The sequence below is a fragment of the Anabas testudineus genome, chromosome 6 (assembly GCF_900324465.2).
Source record: "Anabas testudineus chromosome 6, fAnaTes1.2, whole genome shotgun sequence".
Lineage (NCBI taxonomy): Eukaryota > Metazoa > Chordata > Actinopteri > Anabantiformes > Anabantidae > Anabas > Anabas testudineus.
In genome coordinates, this window is record NC_046615.1 from 23,499,627 (window position 1) to 23,513,987 (window position 14,361).

At 40.9% G+C, this 14,361-nt stretch overlaps 1 protein-coding gene across 2 annotated transcripts in view; it reads right to left on the reverse strand.

The window, feature by feature from the left end:
* Positions 1–810: 810 nt before the first annotated feature.
* Positions 811–14,361, reverse strand: part of LOC113165435 (Golgi apparatus protein 1-like) — a 30,357-nt gene continuing 16,806 nt past the window's right edge. Inside the window, exons 9-27 of one of the 2 annotated variants that reach the window (XM_026364891.1) lie at positions 13,847–13,968; positions 13,409–13,510; positions 13,068–13,221; positions 12,493–12,534; positions 11,455–11,679; positions 9,866–9,928; positions 9,493–9,606; positions 9,219–9,307; positions 8,093–8,210; positions 7,799–7,891; positions 7,361–7,498; positions 6,862–6,985; positions 6,618–6,760; positions 5,926–6,027; positions 5,465–5,572; positions 5,139–5,259; positions 3,960–4,066; positions 3,141–3,304; positions 811–2,965 (exon numbers count right to left, since the gene is read on the reverse strand). In XM_026364891.1, coding sequence (XP_026220676.1) covers positions 2,917–2,965; positions 3,141–3,304; positions 3,960–4,066; positions 5,139–5,259; positions 5,465–5,572; positions 5,926–6,027; positions 6,618–6,760; positions 6,862–6,985; positions 7,361–7,498; positions 7,799–7,891; positions 8,093–8,210; positions 9,219–9,307; positions 9,493–9,606; positions 9,866–9,928; positions 11,455–11,679; positions 12,493–12,534; positions 13,068–13,221; positions 13,409–13,510; positions 13,847–13,968 — 2,178 coding nt within the window. In that variant the 3' untranslated portion in view covers positions 811–2,916. The remainder of the gene's footprint in view (positions 2,966–3,140; positions 3,305–3,959; positions 4,067–5,138; positions 5,260–5,464; positions 5,573–5,925; positions 6,028–6,617; positions 6,761–6,861; positions 6,986–7,360; positions 7,499–7,798; positions 7,892–8,092; positions 8,211–9,218; positions 9,308–9,492; positions 9,607–9,865; positions 9,929–11,454; positions 11,680–12,492; positions 12,535–13,067; positions 13,222–13,408; positions 13,511–13,846; positions 13,969–14,361) is intronic. The other variant, XM_026364892.1, reaches the window with a different exon arrangement.

Below are 14,361 nucleotides of genomic sequence, written 5' to 3' on the forward strand. Positions count from 1 at the left end.
CTTTTTGGCCCAGTTTAGGATCCAACATATCTTCTGTCCGTCCATGCCCCTCTACACATCGTGTAGGCACCACAGCTGGTTGTTCTCTGGTTCTACACCCCGTCGTAGAAGATCAGACTAGAACTCAACATTGTTTTTGTCTCAAGTGAAACAACAACAACTGCAGTAACACCGTTTTATCATCATGTACAAATCTAACTATAGAAACTTGACTTTGCTCTATAGAGACAACTACAACAATGGCAACGTGAATAAATGCAGTGAGACTTATTGTCTGACAACAGTGAGTTGTTTCCTCTGAATAAATTAAAGGACGTGTTTCTGGTTAACTACAACTTACAAACTCTACTATTCACACCACCATTGTTTCGGTCTTTCTCCCTGCAGCTGGTGGTTTTGGCTCACGTCAATACGATGTGAAAAATATTCTGCTTTTGCGACCTGGAGGTCGTCGATCACAAACCGTGTCAGGTTGGTTTCCATTTAGTTATTTAATTCACATCATCACGATATCGAGGCAGATGTGAAATCCAGCAATGCTGCGCTGCACCCACGGACAGATGAGGAGACGGTGAGTCAAACTGAAACCATCATTAATTACCGGTCTGTCATTTTAGTTTATGGTCGTTTGTGTCGGTCTTATGCTACAAACCAGCTTAATTCAGGTAGGAAATCACCATCATCCATATGCTTAATGAAAATGACCTTTAGTGCGTCGTGGTCCAATCCACACAATACTTCTTAATTTAAGCTTGTTAAATACAAACCAAGTGTTTTTCAGATGGTTATGAAAGAAAGAGGACAGCAGAATAGAAACCTTGCAGACTTTATTATTATTAACCAACAGTCCAATGTTCATCTGTACAGAACAATTTCAAATCAAAGAGAAATGTGGACAGGGGGAAAAGCATCCGATGACCAACAGCTCCATAACACAAAACTCTGTTTACAAAAAGATCTTCATCACAAACTTAAAATATTCTAGTCATCATCGTTTAGGACGACGAGGGGCAGACCGGAGATCATCCTGCAGACGCTCGTGGTCCAAAGTCTGTGGGCAACACACACTCACACACACACGAACACAGAGACGTCATGCAACACACACTAACACACACGCTCGCGTCCATGTGCTCCTCTGCTGGGTGCTGCAGGGGTTTCTGGGATGTTCTGTACAGCAGGATCCCTCAGTGGGAAGGCGAATAGGCACGCTTTGATAAAAATGACGTCAGATGGGGGGGAAAGCGAAGGCAGTTCGACAAATCCGAATGTCTCATTTACAAGCAGGGAGGACAGCGCTCACCGAACCAAGCATCAAAAAGTCATGAAAATAAAAGCAACAGTACAGGCTGACCGCACGGCGCGCAGACAGTTCGTCATCACTCAGTATAGTACACATGTACACGAGAGGCTCGAACTGGGAGGGGACAGATTCTCTCAAAAAGCGTTTTTACAGTTCCAAAAAACACTCGGACCCACAGAAACAGTTTCAAGCAGATGTTCTGTCTTTTAAAGCGAGACCAAAAAGCTCGACAATAAAACCAAACCGTCCACCGCCTACTTCCTCTGGCATTAACCTGCAGGTTAATGAGGATGTTGCATAATAACAGGCCATGCATCAAATTACCAGCTTAAACTGCTGATGACAGATCATCCTGTGGTTGTTCTGATTTGCTTTAAGACCAGTTTGCATCTTCTCAGGTTTCAGTTTAGTCTGAACGCTGAATGATCATGAACAGAGTCACTAACTAATCTGGACACTGTCGACTAACTATCCCTACTGGAGAAAAGAAATCAGCAGGTTGATGCCTGGAGGATGATGAACCTTCCGTTCCTGCAGCCCCCCCCCACTCCCTTCCTTTCTTCCTACCTCCCTCCCTCCTCTCCTTTGCAGGAAGGAGGGATGCTTGCTCGCTGGAGACAAGGCAACCAGAGAACATTCAAATGATAGAAAAGAAACTTTGATCATTAGTAAACAAATAAATAAGGCTATGACAAATCAATATATATATATTTGTAGATATAAAAAAGAAAGTAAATGTGCAATGATTCCAGTATCTTTACGCAAAAATGTTCACATCTCGAATCTTTGTGTTTTTTTTCCTGCATTGCTCGGAGCGTTTCCGTACCAACCAGCGCAAAACCGACAGCCACTCTGCGAGTTAACCACTGACAGACCGGGTTTGGACTAGGATCACGCCTCTGACCCCGCAGTGTGATGAAAACCAGTCGAAGCATGACGCCAAACAAAAGGTGGACGTGGTGCGCTTACGGCACCGGTTCTGCATTAGAGGAGAGCTGACGCTGCCAGATCTGCCTTTTCAAAAAGAAAAAGAACCACAATTATTCCTGTGGAGGGAAGAGCTTCGAGCGAGCGGCGTGCCCCCTGCCTCCACCCCCCCCTTCATCTCATCTGTGGCTCGGTGGAGGGCTGGCTGGTTGGCACCGCCTGCCTGGCAGTCCCATGGCGACAAAATCTAACACACATCAGAAAAAAAAGAGCCAAACAACCCACAGAGACCCTGAAAGCAGGAGGACGAACTAGAAGATTAAGGGGTAGAAAGACAGTTTGCGTCACACACTTCCACACCGACACTCACACACACTTTAATCATTAAAATACTGGAGTCATTAAACTGCTCTTTACATGAGCTTTTCCCCTTCCCACTTTCTACACATTTACACTGTATACGATTCCTCTCGCCTCCATTACCCATCAATCTAAACCTCTGACCCCACGTCCTCTCTCTGCCCACCTCACTCCCCCACCACAGCAAAGGGAGGAAACCAAGTGGAGTAACACTGCACCTAGATCAGGGCAGCGCAGGAAAAACTGCAGGGCGACCCGATAAAAGAAGAGGTGGTGGTGGGTGTGGCCTCATGGAGAGTGGGTGGGGCTCAGGTGGAGGCGACAGGTCAGTCACTTATCATGCCCACTTTCACCTGTAGGATTGTGTCATTCCATCTATGAAAGAAGATGTAAAAAAAGTGAGGAGTAATTAGGTGGGGCAAGATGAACTGAAGTGGCAAATTTGGAGGGCAGGTGGAGTCTCTGGGGTGTAAATATAGGTGAAGGTCTTTTTCAGTGGAGGTCATTTCTCCTATGGGCGTGTCCTGTCCCAGAAGTGGGCGTGGTCTACCTGTCCTTCAGCTCCTGAGTGACACGTTTGGTGAATCTGCCACAAAGCAGCCCCATCAGGAAGAGGAGCGCCACACCAGCACAAATCACAGTGAGGATGTAGTTCTTGGATGGTGAGGTCATCACCTGCATGGCCAGGTCTGAGAAACCCTCAGCAGGAGCCACCTGAGGGAGAGTAAAACCACATTAAACAAATTAACGTCTGAGGATTACTACAAACTGCCTCATTAAAACCAGTACCATGACTCCACAGTACAACCAGTGGTGACAATTTAAAAAGTTCTGAAGTGTTGTATATTTAACTTCTGTTGTTGAGTTTTATTCATTCACAGAAACATATATTCATATTCACATGTTCAATTAATCCAATTTAAAATCACATTTAATACATACATTGTTTTTTGCTTCATTTTACCTCTTACACCCGACTGAGCTGATGTTCTGTATTGAGAGACATTGTTCAAATAGAAAATCCCATTTAAAGCTTAATCAATTTCAAAATAAAAGCTGCCAAAGATTTATTGCAGTGGTTTCACTCAACTTCACAATTAGTTTATAGTTATTCTTGTAATACTTACTATTATCTTATACTTTTAGAGAACATTTTAAAGGCTGAAAAAAAACATTTCCCCTGTTTAGAGTTACATACATCTCTCCTCCACAGACTGAAATAGCTAAACAGCTTCTGTTTGTGTTGGTTCTCTGATGTGAAGGTCTCAGTGTCTCTCCTGCTCTCTGCCACATCACTACCAGCTGTGTTTTCACAGTGTTTGGTGGGTTTTGCTGACAGAGTGATGAAGTTATGGTGCATGCACAGTACCTTGGCAGCGTAGCTCCACATGTCGATGCGATCCTGAAGTCTCTTCTTACACTCAGGCTGCAGACGAACACGTTTGTCCTGCAGAGCTTCCATCAGACACGACATCTCTGAGGACACAAACAGAAGACGCACCTTAATTTATGTTATGCTATCTGTCTATTTATGAAGCAAAATTTTCTATTCTCTTTTTTCAAAACTAACATCTGGTAGCCAGGTGGGTAAATTGCATTAAAAGCTTTATTGTTGTCAATTTCTCTTTCAGTTCTCACTGTCAATTGTCAAACCTGAATAGATGTAAACTCAACTTATATTGTTGTATTGTCTGGATGTTTGTAACACTATAGGTTTTTGTTAATATGTAACAAAAAACATAATAATATGACTGACGTAATATGTTAATGATACAAACAGAAGCTAGTAATGGAGTTCCACAGGGTTCTGTGCTTGGACCGATACTTTTCGCTTTACACATGTCCCTCCTAGTCAAACTTCAAGAATGTTTAAAAGACATAAAGGCCTGAATGTCCTGTAATTTTCTACTTCTAAATTCAGACAAGAGAGGTTATTCTATTTGGGTCCAAAAACCTCAGAGATATGCTGTCTAACCATATAGTTAGTATAGATGACAAAGGGCCTCGAGTACTACTGCGAGGAATGCTGGAGTTATACCGTATGTGACCAGGATATTTACTTTAACCCTCACATAAGTCGCACACAATCTCTAGAATTTCCTTCTTCCACCTGAGGATTATTGTTAAAATTAGAAGCACCTTGTCTCAAAGTGATGCTGAAAAACAGTGGGCAGAAACTTGATGTGAATTCACAATAATTTGTGAAACTGGCATCTACATTTTATAATAGAATAAAATAAAAACAACTTCATTTTGATCAAAATTCTATTAATTGCATATTATTTCTCAAATTTAAAAAGAAAAAATTATATTTTGCATTTATAGACTGAAAATTGATATGTATTGTGATATGGATTAAAATGCTTGTTGAGTAATTTAGTTTTACTGTAATACAGCAAAGCCCAGTTTCATTGGAGACCAATTTACTCAAATTTAAATACTGTATGTTGCCAGATAGAAGAAATAAATCAAAAGCACTAATAAAAATGTTTATGTCTGTGATTTCTCATGTCTGAGTCACAGCTGAGGTGTTTGTTTGTGGACTTACGGCGCCCCCTGCCAGGTGGGATGGCAGCACAGTGATGTTTGATGTCCAGAGCGCAGGCTGTGTGAAGGACGGGGTCGACAAAGATGTCTGCCTTACTCTCCTTCAAAATGTTCAACACCTCCTGCAGGTGGAGAAGAAGGGGAAGGAGCAGTAGAGAAGGAGGGAGAGATGACCATGAAAGTGAAGAAGATAAAGAGGATAAATGGTAAAACTCACAACAAACAGGAAGCAGGAGTGACAGAATGAAGAGGAAGAGCAACATGTGCTCATCTTAATGTGAACTGGGGTTTACAGCGGTCAGTGAAGGCACCAGTGAGGTACTTTACCTTCTTACATGGTTCCGATTTGATCTTCAGCAGGTTGACTTTTAGACACTCCTCCACCTGACCCGTCTGCTCCTGAGCTGCTGCCTCCTCCGCACACAGCTGAGTGATCTAAATACACACAGCACAAATGATGAACGTCAGAGAAGCTGCGTCTGTTCACTATAAATATCTGCTTCTGTGAAGCAATTAACCTCTCAGCAGTGACACTTCTTTAAATGTTGGTTATTTTTTGTGTTTTATATTTAGGATTTTTTTGTGTCTTGCACCAGTTTTTGTTCAATGCCCGGCGGCAAAACTAATGTACAGATTATATGAATACAGATACAACTACATCGAGCTATTTTCAATAATAATAATGAAGTTAAGTCACATTTTGTGGTTTAATTCACAGGATACAGTACAGACCAACTCTGGTTATTTCTGTATTTATGTATATATTTGTAAAGAACAAGTGTGTGAACCTCCTGTGTGCAGTGTAACTGTAGCTGAGGATCCAGCCTGTAGTCCAGCGCAGACTCCTGCAGGATGATCTGGATCTGATCCTCACAGTCTGAAGACAAACGCTGTCACAAAACAAGTTAATATTTTGATTTATTTTCCACAGATTAGCACAATTAGGAACAGCTATTGTAACTTTAAGCAACTCACACTGCTGTCCAGTAGTGACTGTTAATATTAATTAACCCGTCTAGTTTCTATGATCTTGTGGCCTAGTGACTCATCTATGACCACTAGAGGTCACAAAGGAGTCCTAAGACTCTAAACCTAATAACTGCCTCTGCAACAATCTGACTTGATGCATTTGAGTATGCACAAGCAATTACCCAGCTTCAGTCCACGTGGACCAGGAAGAAGGCTCGAGTTCAGTTAATTTTTTGTAAATGATTCATATCAACTGTAACTGCCTAATTTAAAACTCCATTTGTATTTGTCTGATCACGCACAATGGCTGCAGTGTATTTAGTGGCTTCTGCTGTCATTTATCGAAAATTAAATGACATTAAATGTACAATATTATCATGAAAAAAATTAGAACAAAAAGACAAATCTTAAAAGTTTATAATGTCATGACATGTCGACCATGTGAGAACTCTCTGGGTTCTATTAAAAACCACCTTGGAGATCTTATATATAGTAAAGTCACGTGACTGACCTGGTCGGCGTATTTGAGTTTGAGGCAGGCGATGACCTGACCCTCCAGCTCAGTTTCAGCTGTCGCCTTGTTCAGGATGGACTGACAGAACTTGGGGATGTCGGCTTTGCAGGCTTTCCTCAGCACTGGGTTCAGCCTGTAGTCTGGGGACATGCACACACAACGTCACCACCCGTACCTGCAGCTTTGATAAGTCCTGACATGTTAGACATGTTCCTGTGTGATATGTGTGTATCGTATGTACCTGTGTTCTGGGTGATCTGTCTCTTGGTGATCATCTGTTTGCATTTTGGATCCATGAGCTCACTGTTTTTGTTCTGTTTCAGACACTGAAGAACGTTTTTCGGCTCTGAGTCTGGGCAGAAACGCTGAAACACACAAAACACCTGTTACATACAAGTCCCCCATAAGAACAAACAGAACACACTAAAGCAGACCGGAAATAAAGATTTTTGAACAAGCATCTATTGTAGCTACGACTGCAGTAAGTCGTGTTGAATCAAGTTTGAAGAACTACTTTTTTCAGTGTGACAGCTGTGATAACCAGACAAAACATTTCAGAAGGCACCAAAAACACTAATAAAGTTCTCTAGATCTTTATGTGTATTTAGTGGTAAACAAGTTAAGTATTTATTCACTGTTAATAAATGAAGCATTTGTGCTCCCATTTTGTTTAAAAGTACCACTGCCAAGTGTTTCAGAAAGCTAGTCCTGATTATCCAATGCTGGTTTTATTGGTTCACCTTGATCATGTGTTTGCAGACTCTCATCAGCTGGTAGTCCAGTTCAGGCTCAGCCATCTCCACCTGCTGCAGATTGAAGATTCGCTGGTGGCAACGTGAATTTAAAAAGCGCTTGTTCTCCTTCAGACATTCAATAACCTACAGAGAGAGAGATGTGACAGTGAATCACCCAGCTAAAACTGTTAAACTGTGAAAACAAAACATGCAAACAACCAAGAACAGTCTCCGACTTGAAATCTAAGGCGTAACATGTCAACATGACATTTATTCTTGTTTACACTTATTTCCAAAATGGATCCTTTCATTCAAAAACATCAGTAACAGGAAATAACTAGAAAGAATTCTTCAGCATGTGAGAACTAATGATGTCTAATGAGCGGTATAAAATAAGCTTTGTACAAACAGAGAGTGGGTGCACGTGTGTCTGTAGCTGCTGACCTGTGCGTTGCCATAAGCCACGTTGGGACACAATTTAGTGATGTCCTGTTTACAGGAGTCGTAGAGCTCCGGCTCCAGACGGATGTCCTCCGACTGCAGAGATTCAGAAACAATTGAACAGATTGAGAGAAAATATAGACACAAAGATAAGGGACAAACTTTTAACCTGTGCAACTGAGAAAATCAGACTCAGATCAGTTACTCTAACATTAAGAAGAAGTCATTGATTTTAAACAAACAATAATAAAGTCCTAAAGTCAGTTCCCATGCGCTCATAAAAGAAAGCCATCGTACCATCTCCACCTCCTCCACCCGCAGCTGTTTACGACATTTGACGGACACTCGCTGCTCTTTTGCATCTTGCAGTGTGTCGTTCCTCACCGTGGTGCTGAGGCAGATCACCACATCCACCCTAAGAGACAGGTAGACAAGAGGTCACATCCCCAAGTCTGACGAGGTTGTTTGTTGATCAGCTGCGCAATAATAGGCTAAAGTAATGAGCCTGGACAAGACAAAGTTATTTTTCATAACGGTGTCTCTGTTTTCAACACACCTCAACATCTTTATATTACTATATGAATACTGGTGGACTGAAAAGGTAAACTCATGATATTGGTTGGTATATGGGAAAAAAAAAAAGAAATCGGTCAGTGAGTTAAAAAGTTAATTTCAGACTGTCTGCAGGTTAGACAGAGTTCCCACATGGCTGTGGCTGGTGTTTTAAACTTCAGTGTGCATTTAAATATTACTGTCTGATAGAAGACTGAAAACAGACATTCACTGCAAACCAAACAGATCAGATGATATTCAGCTTTTAGTCATTGTTCCTCCTCTTCTTCTAACTCAGCACTTATTGTACAATTACATAAAATAATGCTGCTGTTCTTTCTGTCGATACCAAGGATGTGGCTGTTTCAACATTGTCGCTGCTGCTAACATGACCCTTGCAGTGTGAGTCAACACAACTGACAAGACACACCCTAAAGAACGGATCCAAACTCAGCTAGCTAGCTTTAGTTTTTTTTTTTTGTTTTGTTTTGTTTTTTTAATATTCTTATTCTGCATGTTGAAGACATTCTAAAACTTTGCTTAGGATTTGCTGCTGGATAGAAAAAGGCTGCGGCAGGTGACGTTATAATTCAGCTTTCCTCTGAAACAAAGATCTGGAAACCTCAGAAGGAGATTTGGAAAATTCAATTGTGGAAGTTACATTTTGGGAAAAACTACAGGATGCTTCAAGGTTCAGTCAGTAAGGTTTGGACAGAGACTGAGAAGAAGCTGAACACACTAAAAACTGAGACACAGACCTCTGAACTTCAATTCTGCTGTTACATATTCAGTAAAATGGATTTGTGCTCTACACTGCAGATGTAAGGCAGGTTCATGCATCTTTCAAACACTAGCTGTTTGTGTGTCTTACTTCTTCTTGATGTTGGGACACAGTTTAAGAACGTCTTCCTTGCAGGCCGTCTTGAACTTGTAGGAGAAACGGAAATCTTTGATCTGAATCTGAGGACAGAAAGACACACAGCTGCTTACTGGTAATAAACTCAGCAGGTGAGACACATATCAGATCATTTGTATCATCACTTTTCCTGCATAACAAAATATCAGGTTAAGATTTATGATGTCTTTGTCTTGTTGTTCCTGTCGAGTTAAATATCACAGCACCATATTGTGATCCGTCTGCTCACCAGCTGGAAGTGCGTCACTCCCACCACACACTTCTCATTCATCTCCTTCTGGTGTTTGTTCTGAACCAAACACTCCATCAGATCACCAGTGTCGATCTGATTGTCAGCTACCTCCTGAGGGACAGACAGAAATATTTGATCTAATTACTTTGGAGAAGACAACATAGAACAGTATTAAACCAAAGAACCTGAACTATTGTCTTGATGTGGTAAAAAAATGATTGTGTTGCACAAAATAAGAAAAGTCTGTTACTGAATTAAATACCTGATAAACAAAAGTACTTCAACACACTGATACAAAGGTCGTATAACCTTTGTAACTCAAAGTGATTTCAGAAGAACTGTGAGAGTGAATCTCTTGGTGCAGACTTACATGGCAGTGGGCCTGGATGACAGGTTCACAGGCTCTCATCAGCAGTGCCTCAATCTGAATATCCTGAGGACAAAACAGAGGGATGCTGTTAACACAAAGCTAAATTAAGATCTGATGTGTCAGTTCTGTTTAACCTGCATGTGTCGCTGGAAAAACATTTCTGAAAATAGTGACAAATACTTAAACAACTACTTAAATAGTGGCGACAGTGCAGACTGATCCATGTGTCCCCTGTTTTCATTAGCATATTTTATGATCATACACGTTTATATGTTTATTTCGTGCTAATTAAAGCTAGAAACAGGAAGATGTTTGATTCACTTCATCGTACATATTTTGGTCCTTGAGAACAACCTTAGTTTTTGGGATAAGGAAAATAATCGCACAATACATTAATTTCATTTTCAGGGGCTGGAGGCTCATGTTAGCATTGCCTCATTTCCTCCGCTGCTTTGTGTGTATGGTGCCCAGTGCTCAGTCTGACAGGCACGCGTAGGTTAAACTCTGTTGAGTTAAAAATTTCGCCAAGCAATAACAATGATAAGCTAATTTACGTGGTATATTACACCCACTAACCCTCATACTATGGTAAACCATGGAACAACCCCTATAAGTAGCTTAAATACATTGGACCATTAGAGTTTGGACAGAGACACTGTGCTTTGAGTTATTGTTGCTGATAAATCAGATATGTATAAAGTCATATACAAGTAAACTAGTTAAACCAACTCTCAACCTGCATCAGCAACTAGCTTTTGTTTGTCGAAAAGGGGTAACAGAGAACTCCATAACGTATCAACACCCTAATGTCAACATGTATATTACACTGACTTTGAGTTGATATAAGTTAAATTAAATTAACATTCAAAATGTTTAGAAGGTAAAAATATTTAAAATGCAGGATAAAAATGAGACAAAAATTTGTAAACAGACATTCATATTAGTCATAATGACAATCTTACTGGCTGGAGCTAGTAACATTTACATGTCAATCTGAACTGCATGCAGTCCCATCAACAGGTACATTTAAAATGAAAAGTAAACTCCCCTCGGTAAGAAATGGAACATTGAGGCCAGTTTCTTTACGCTGTAGACTGGAAACATTTGGCTCTTACATTCAAAGATGAATATGAGACAACAACATTTCAGCTTTTGTTTCCTGGTGTTATGTCTGGATCCAATACACAACTTAGCAGATAGCACCTTTTGTTTGTATCCATCCTTTTTTCATTTGAGCAAAAGTATTGGAACATGTGACTCACTTTTCCAAAACTTTTGGAGGGGAGTGTAATTTAGGCTTTATCAAGTGAAAAAGTGAAGTCAGACTGTGTGTCTGTTTCTGACCGTAATCGTTTGAGGTAACAGTTTATGGGATATGGGCATGGGCATATGAATTAGTTTTAAAGTCACCATCAGAATGAACTCGCCGTTGATGAAAAAGGATAGAAGGAAATGTCAGTATCCAGGCCTCAGTCTATTATTAATGACTTTAGCTAAACAAAGGATAAGTGGCCTGACATTAAATTGAACTAAAAATACTGTGGTCGTCTCTGTCACACTCGTGGGTCAGCAGCAGGTGTAGCAGGTACCTCCGACTCCAGCTCTGTCAGGTTTCCCACCATCTCTCTGCATTCAGACATCAGATCCTCCAGGTGGTCTTGCAGACACTCCAGCTCCTGTCCGGGCTCCGTCTTCTCGCTGCACCACTTCCCCAGGTCCGTCATACAGCGCTTCTGCAGCTCGGGGTCCAGCTTCACATCCAATGCCCTCTGGTGGAGAATCCTCTGGACCTCCACCTTACAGTCCCTGGAGAGCTGCAGAAAGAAGAGCATGAAGTTCAGTTAGAAACAGACCAGAGGAACACCTTACCTTTATTGCACTTAGGCCTTAAACCAATACTCCACTCTTTTCTTCCTTCAAACATGTTTTCAAAGCCGACGTTAGAGACGTTTGTATTGTAACTGGTGAGTTAATGGTCCACAGTCACAACAGCTCAGTGATGAACTAGTCCCACTCAGTACTGTACTCCAGTATCCAAAGCATTATAGATAAAACGTTTAGAGGGTGTTGAGAAAAAACAGTTTTTTAGGTGAAGAACAGCTAACCGGCAACTTTTCTGGTAAAGTTCCTATAACCTATAAATCCATTAATATTGCTAGAAACTGCCAGTTTTGATGATGCCTTTAAAATTAGGTGTTGCCATTTAAAATGTTGTTGTGACCAGACCTTAACACAGAGATAAGACCATTTAAATATATTCAGAAACAAAAAGGACGATATTAAGACCACAACATTTACTCCAACCTTTAAGCTGCTGCTGAAATTACAATGTTCTAAAAACAATACATTTGGGTGGAGTATTACTTTAAGGACACATGACACTTTAAGGGCATATGAAACAATGCTGATTCAAGCAGCTGCAGTCAATTAATCATTGTAATCATACAATTCTTTTCCAAAATTAAAATTCTGTATTGATTCTTCACATCACTTCACAGCCCCCACATGCAGGATTACCACATAAGAATGACCAATCATAATCACTTCCCCTACAAACCACCAGTCATCATGACAGTTATGTCCAGTTTCCTGTGATTAACATCATTTTAGCAGAACGACATACTCACAGTGAAATCGTGGTTTTCTGCTTCAGAGTCTCCACTGGGGAGCTACAAGAACACCCTCTGGTTAGTGAGAGACAACTCCTGTGTGTTTACCAGCGTTTACCATTATTTATACATCATAGCAAGTGTCCAACGTATCAGACAACAGGACACAGGACTGAAAGATGTAGACAGAGTTTGGAGTAAAGCACCTGAGTTGTAGTTTTTCAGATGCTAAAAACTAAATCATTACGTTTTTATAAATTACAAAGGCTAAATCTTCTAGTAGCTTGAGTTGTCGTCGATTTGTGTTAGAATCTGAGAAGAAATCCAGAGACCAGGGTTTTCTACGAGAACGACAGAAGTGCTTGATGCTGGTTTACACTGAGCTGCTGACGCTAATGGAAATGGAGGCTAGTCCAGACGTGCCGACTTCAACTCTTTATACTGAAGAATAAAAACTGTGAATTAAAGTCTGAGTATTAAGTGAATAGAGACACTGCTGTTGGTAAGTGGGAAACACTGCTCATTACTAATTAAGTGGGGGCGGTGGGCAGGTCAGTTGTCTTTATTCTGTAGGGATCTTAGCAGAGACTCACCCTGCGTCCCTGCTCCACAGAGCGGTAGGCGTGGCGGTACAGGCAGGAGAAAATGGCACCAGGCGGCATCATTTCATTGGTCTCGTTCCAGCCGTGAGTGTGGCAGATCCGAGATGCATCACCCTGACATTTCTTATACAGGATGGGATCCAACCTGGCAACAACAGAGGGAACAAGGAGCTGCTGTGTCAGATACATCAATGTACACTGGTTACAGTTGATGGAAATGTGAGAAAACATGTATAGAGATAGAGATAGAGATAGAGATAGAGATATAGATATATATATATATATATATCCTCTGGACCTTATCAGCCTGAATAAATGTAAGCAGGACTTACTTCCAGTCTCTGGCGATGAAGTACTGCAGCTCCAGCAGCCTGTGTTCACAGTCCTCCACCATCTTCTCAGTGTAAAGATGCTCCATAAGACATGACAGGATCCTGCAGCATCAACAACACAAATGTCAACTTATTTATTAGATGGTAACAGCAAACACACTTCAAAAAAGGAAAAAAAATTGAATTGATCACACCAGTAAGTGAGTTTTAAACAGGTTTTTATCAGGTCTACAAATGAATGGACATTTTCATCCACTAGATTTGTGTGAATTTAATGAGCTGGTTCATCAAGACAAACAGCTGGTGGAGCCGGTGGGCACTGACAGACGAAAGAATTAAATGAAGACCACTCAAACAGCTGCAGAAAATTCTTGTTTCATGTGTCAGTTTGAGGAAGACGGAGGAAGATTCCATTTAACTTTCAGTTATCACACTCACATGGGGTCTCCGTTGCGGATGTGTTTGCAGGCGGTCTGGATGACAGACTCACAAGCCTCATTGAGAGCTCGGTCAATGCGGTAGTCAGCTCCAGGATCTGCTTCCTGGATCAGAGTTTGGAGCTGAGGATGGGAGTGGAATAAAGACGACAATTAAAATGTGACTCCACACTCTGGGGTCTGTATTTAGTTATGATATGAGGCAGGCTGTGTGTAAGTCTGTGTATCAAAAACTACAATCTGGCTGTAAATTCAAAACACCTGGGAATTTGTGAAGTTACCCTATTCCCCATTTGTGCTTAATGACCCCAGAAACATATTTTCAATGGTACAGTCACAAATTACACATGTGGACATTTATACAGTATGTGACAGAGCAAGAAACAAAACAGTATTATAATTACATTATATTAGTCAAATAGAAAACATTCAGCATTTCCATGACACAACAGAGAGAGACTCTTTAATTTGACCTTTAAGTCCAAGTTAAATAAAATAACCACTTTATTGGTAAAT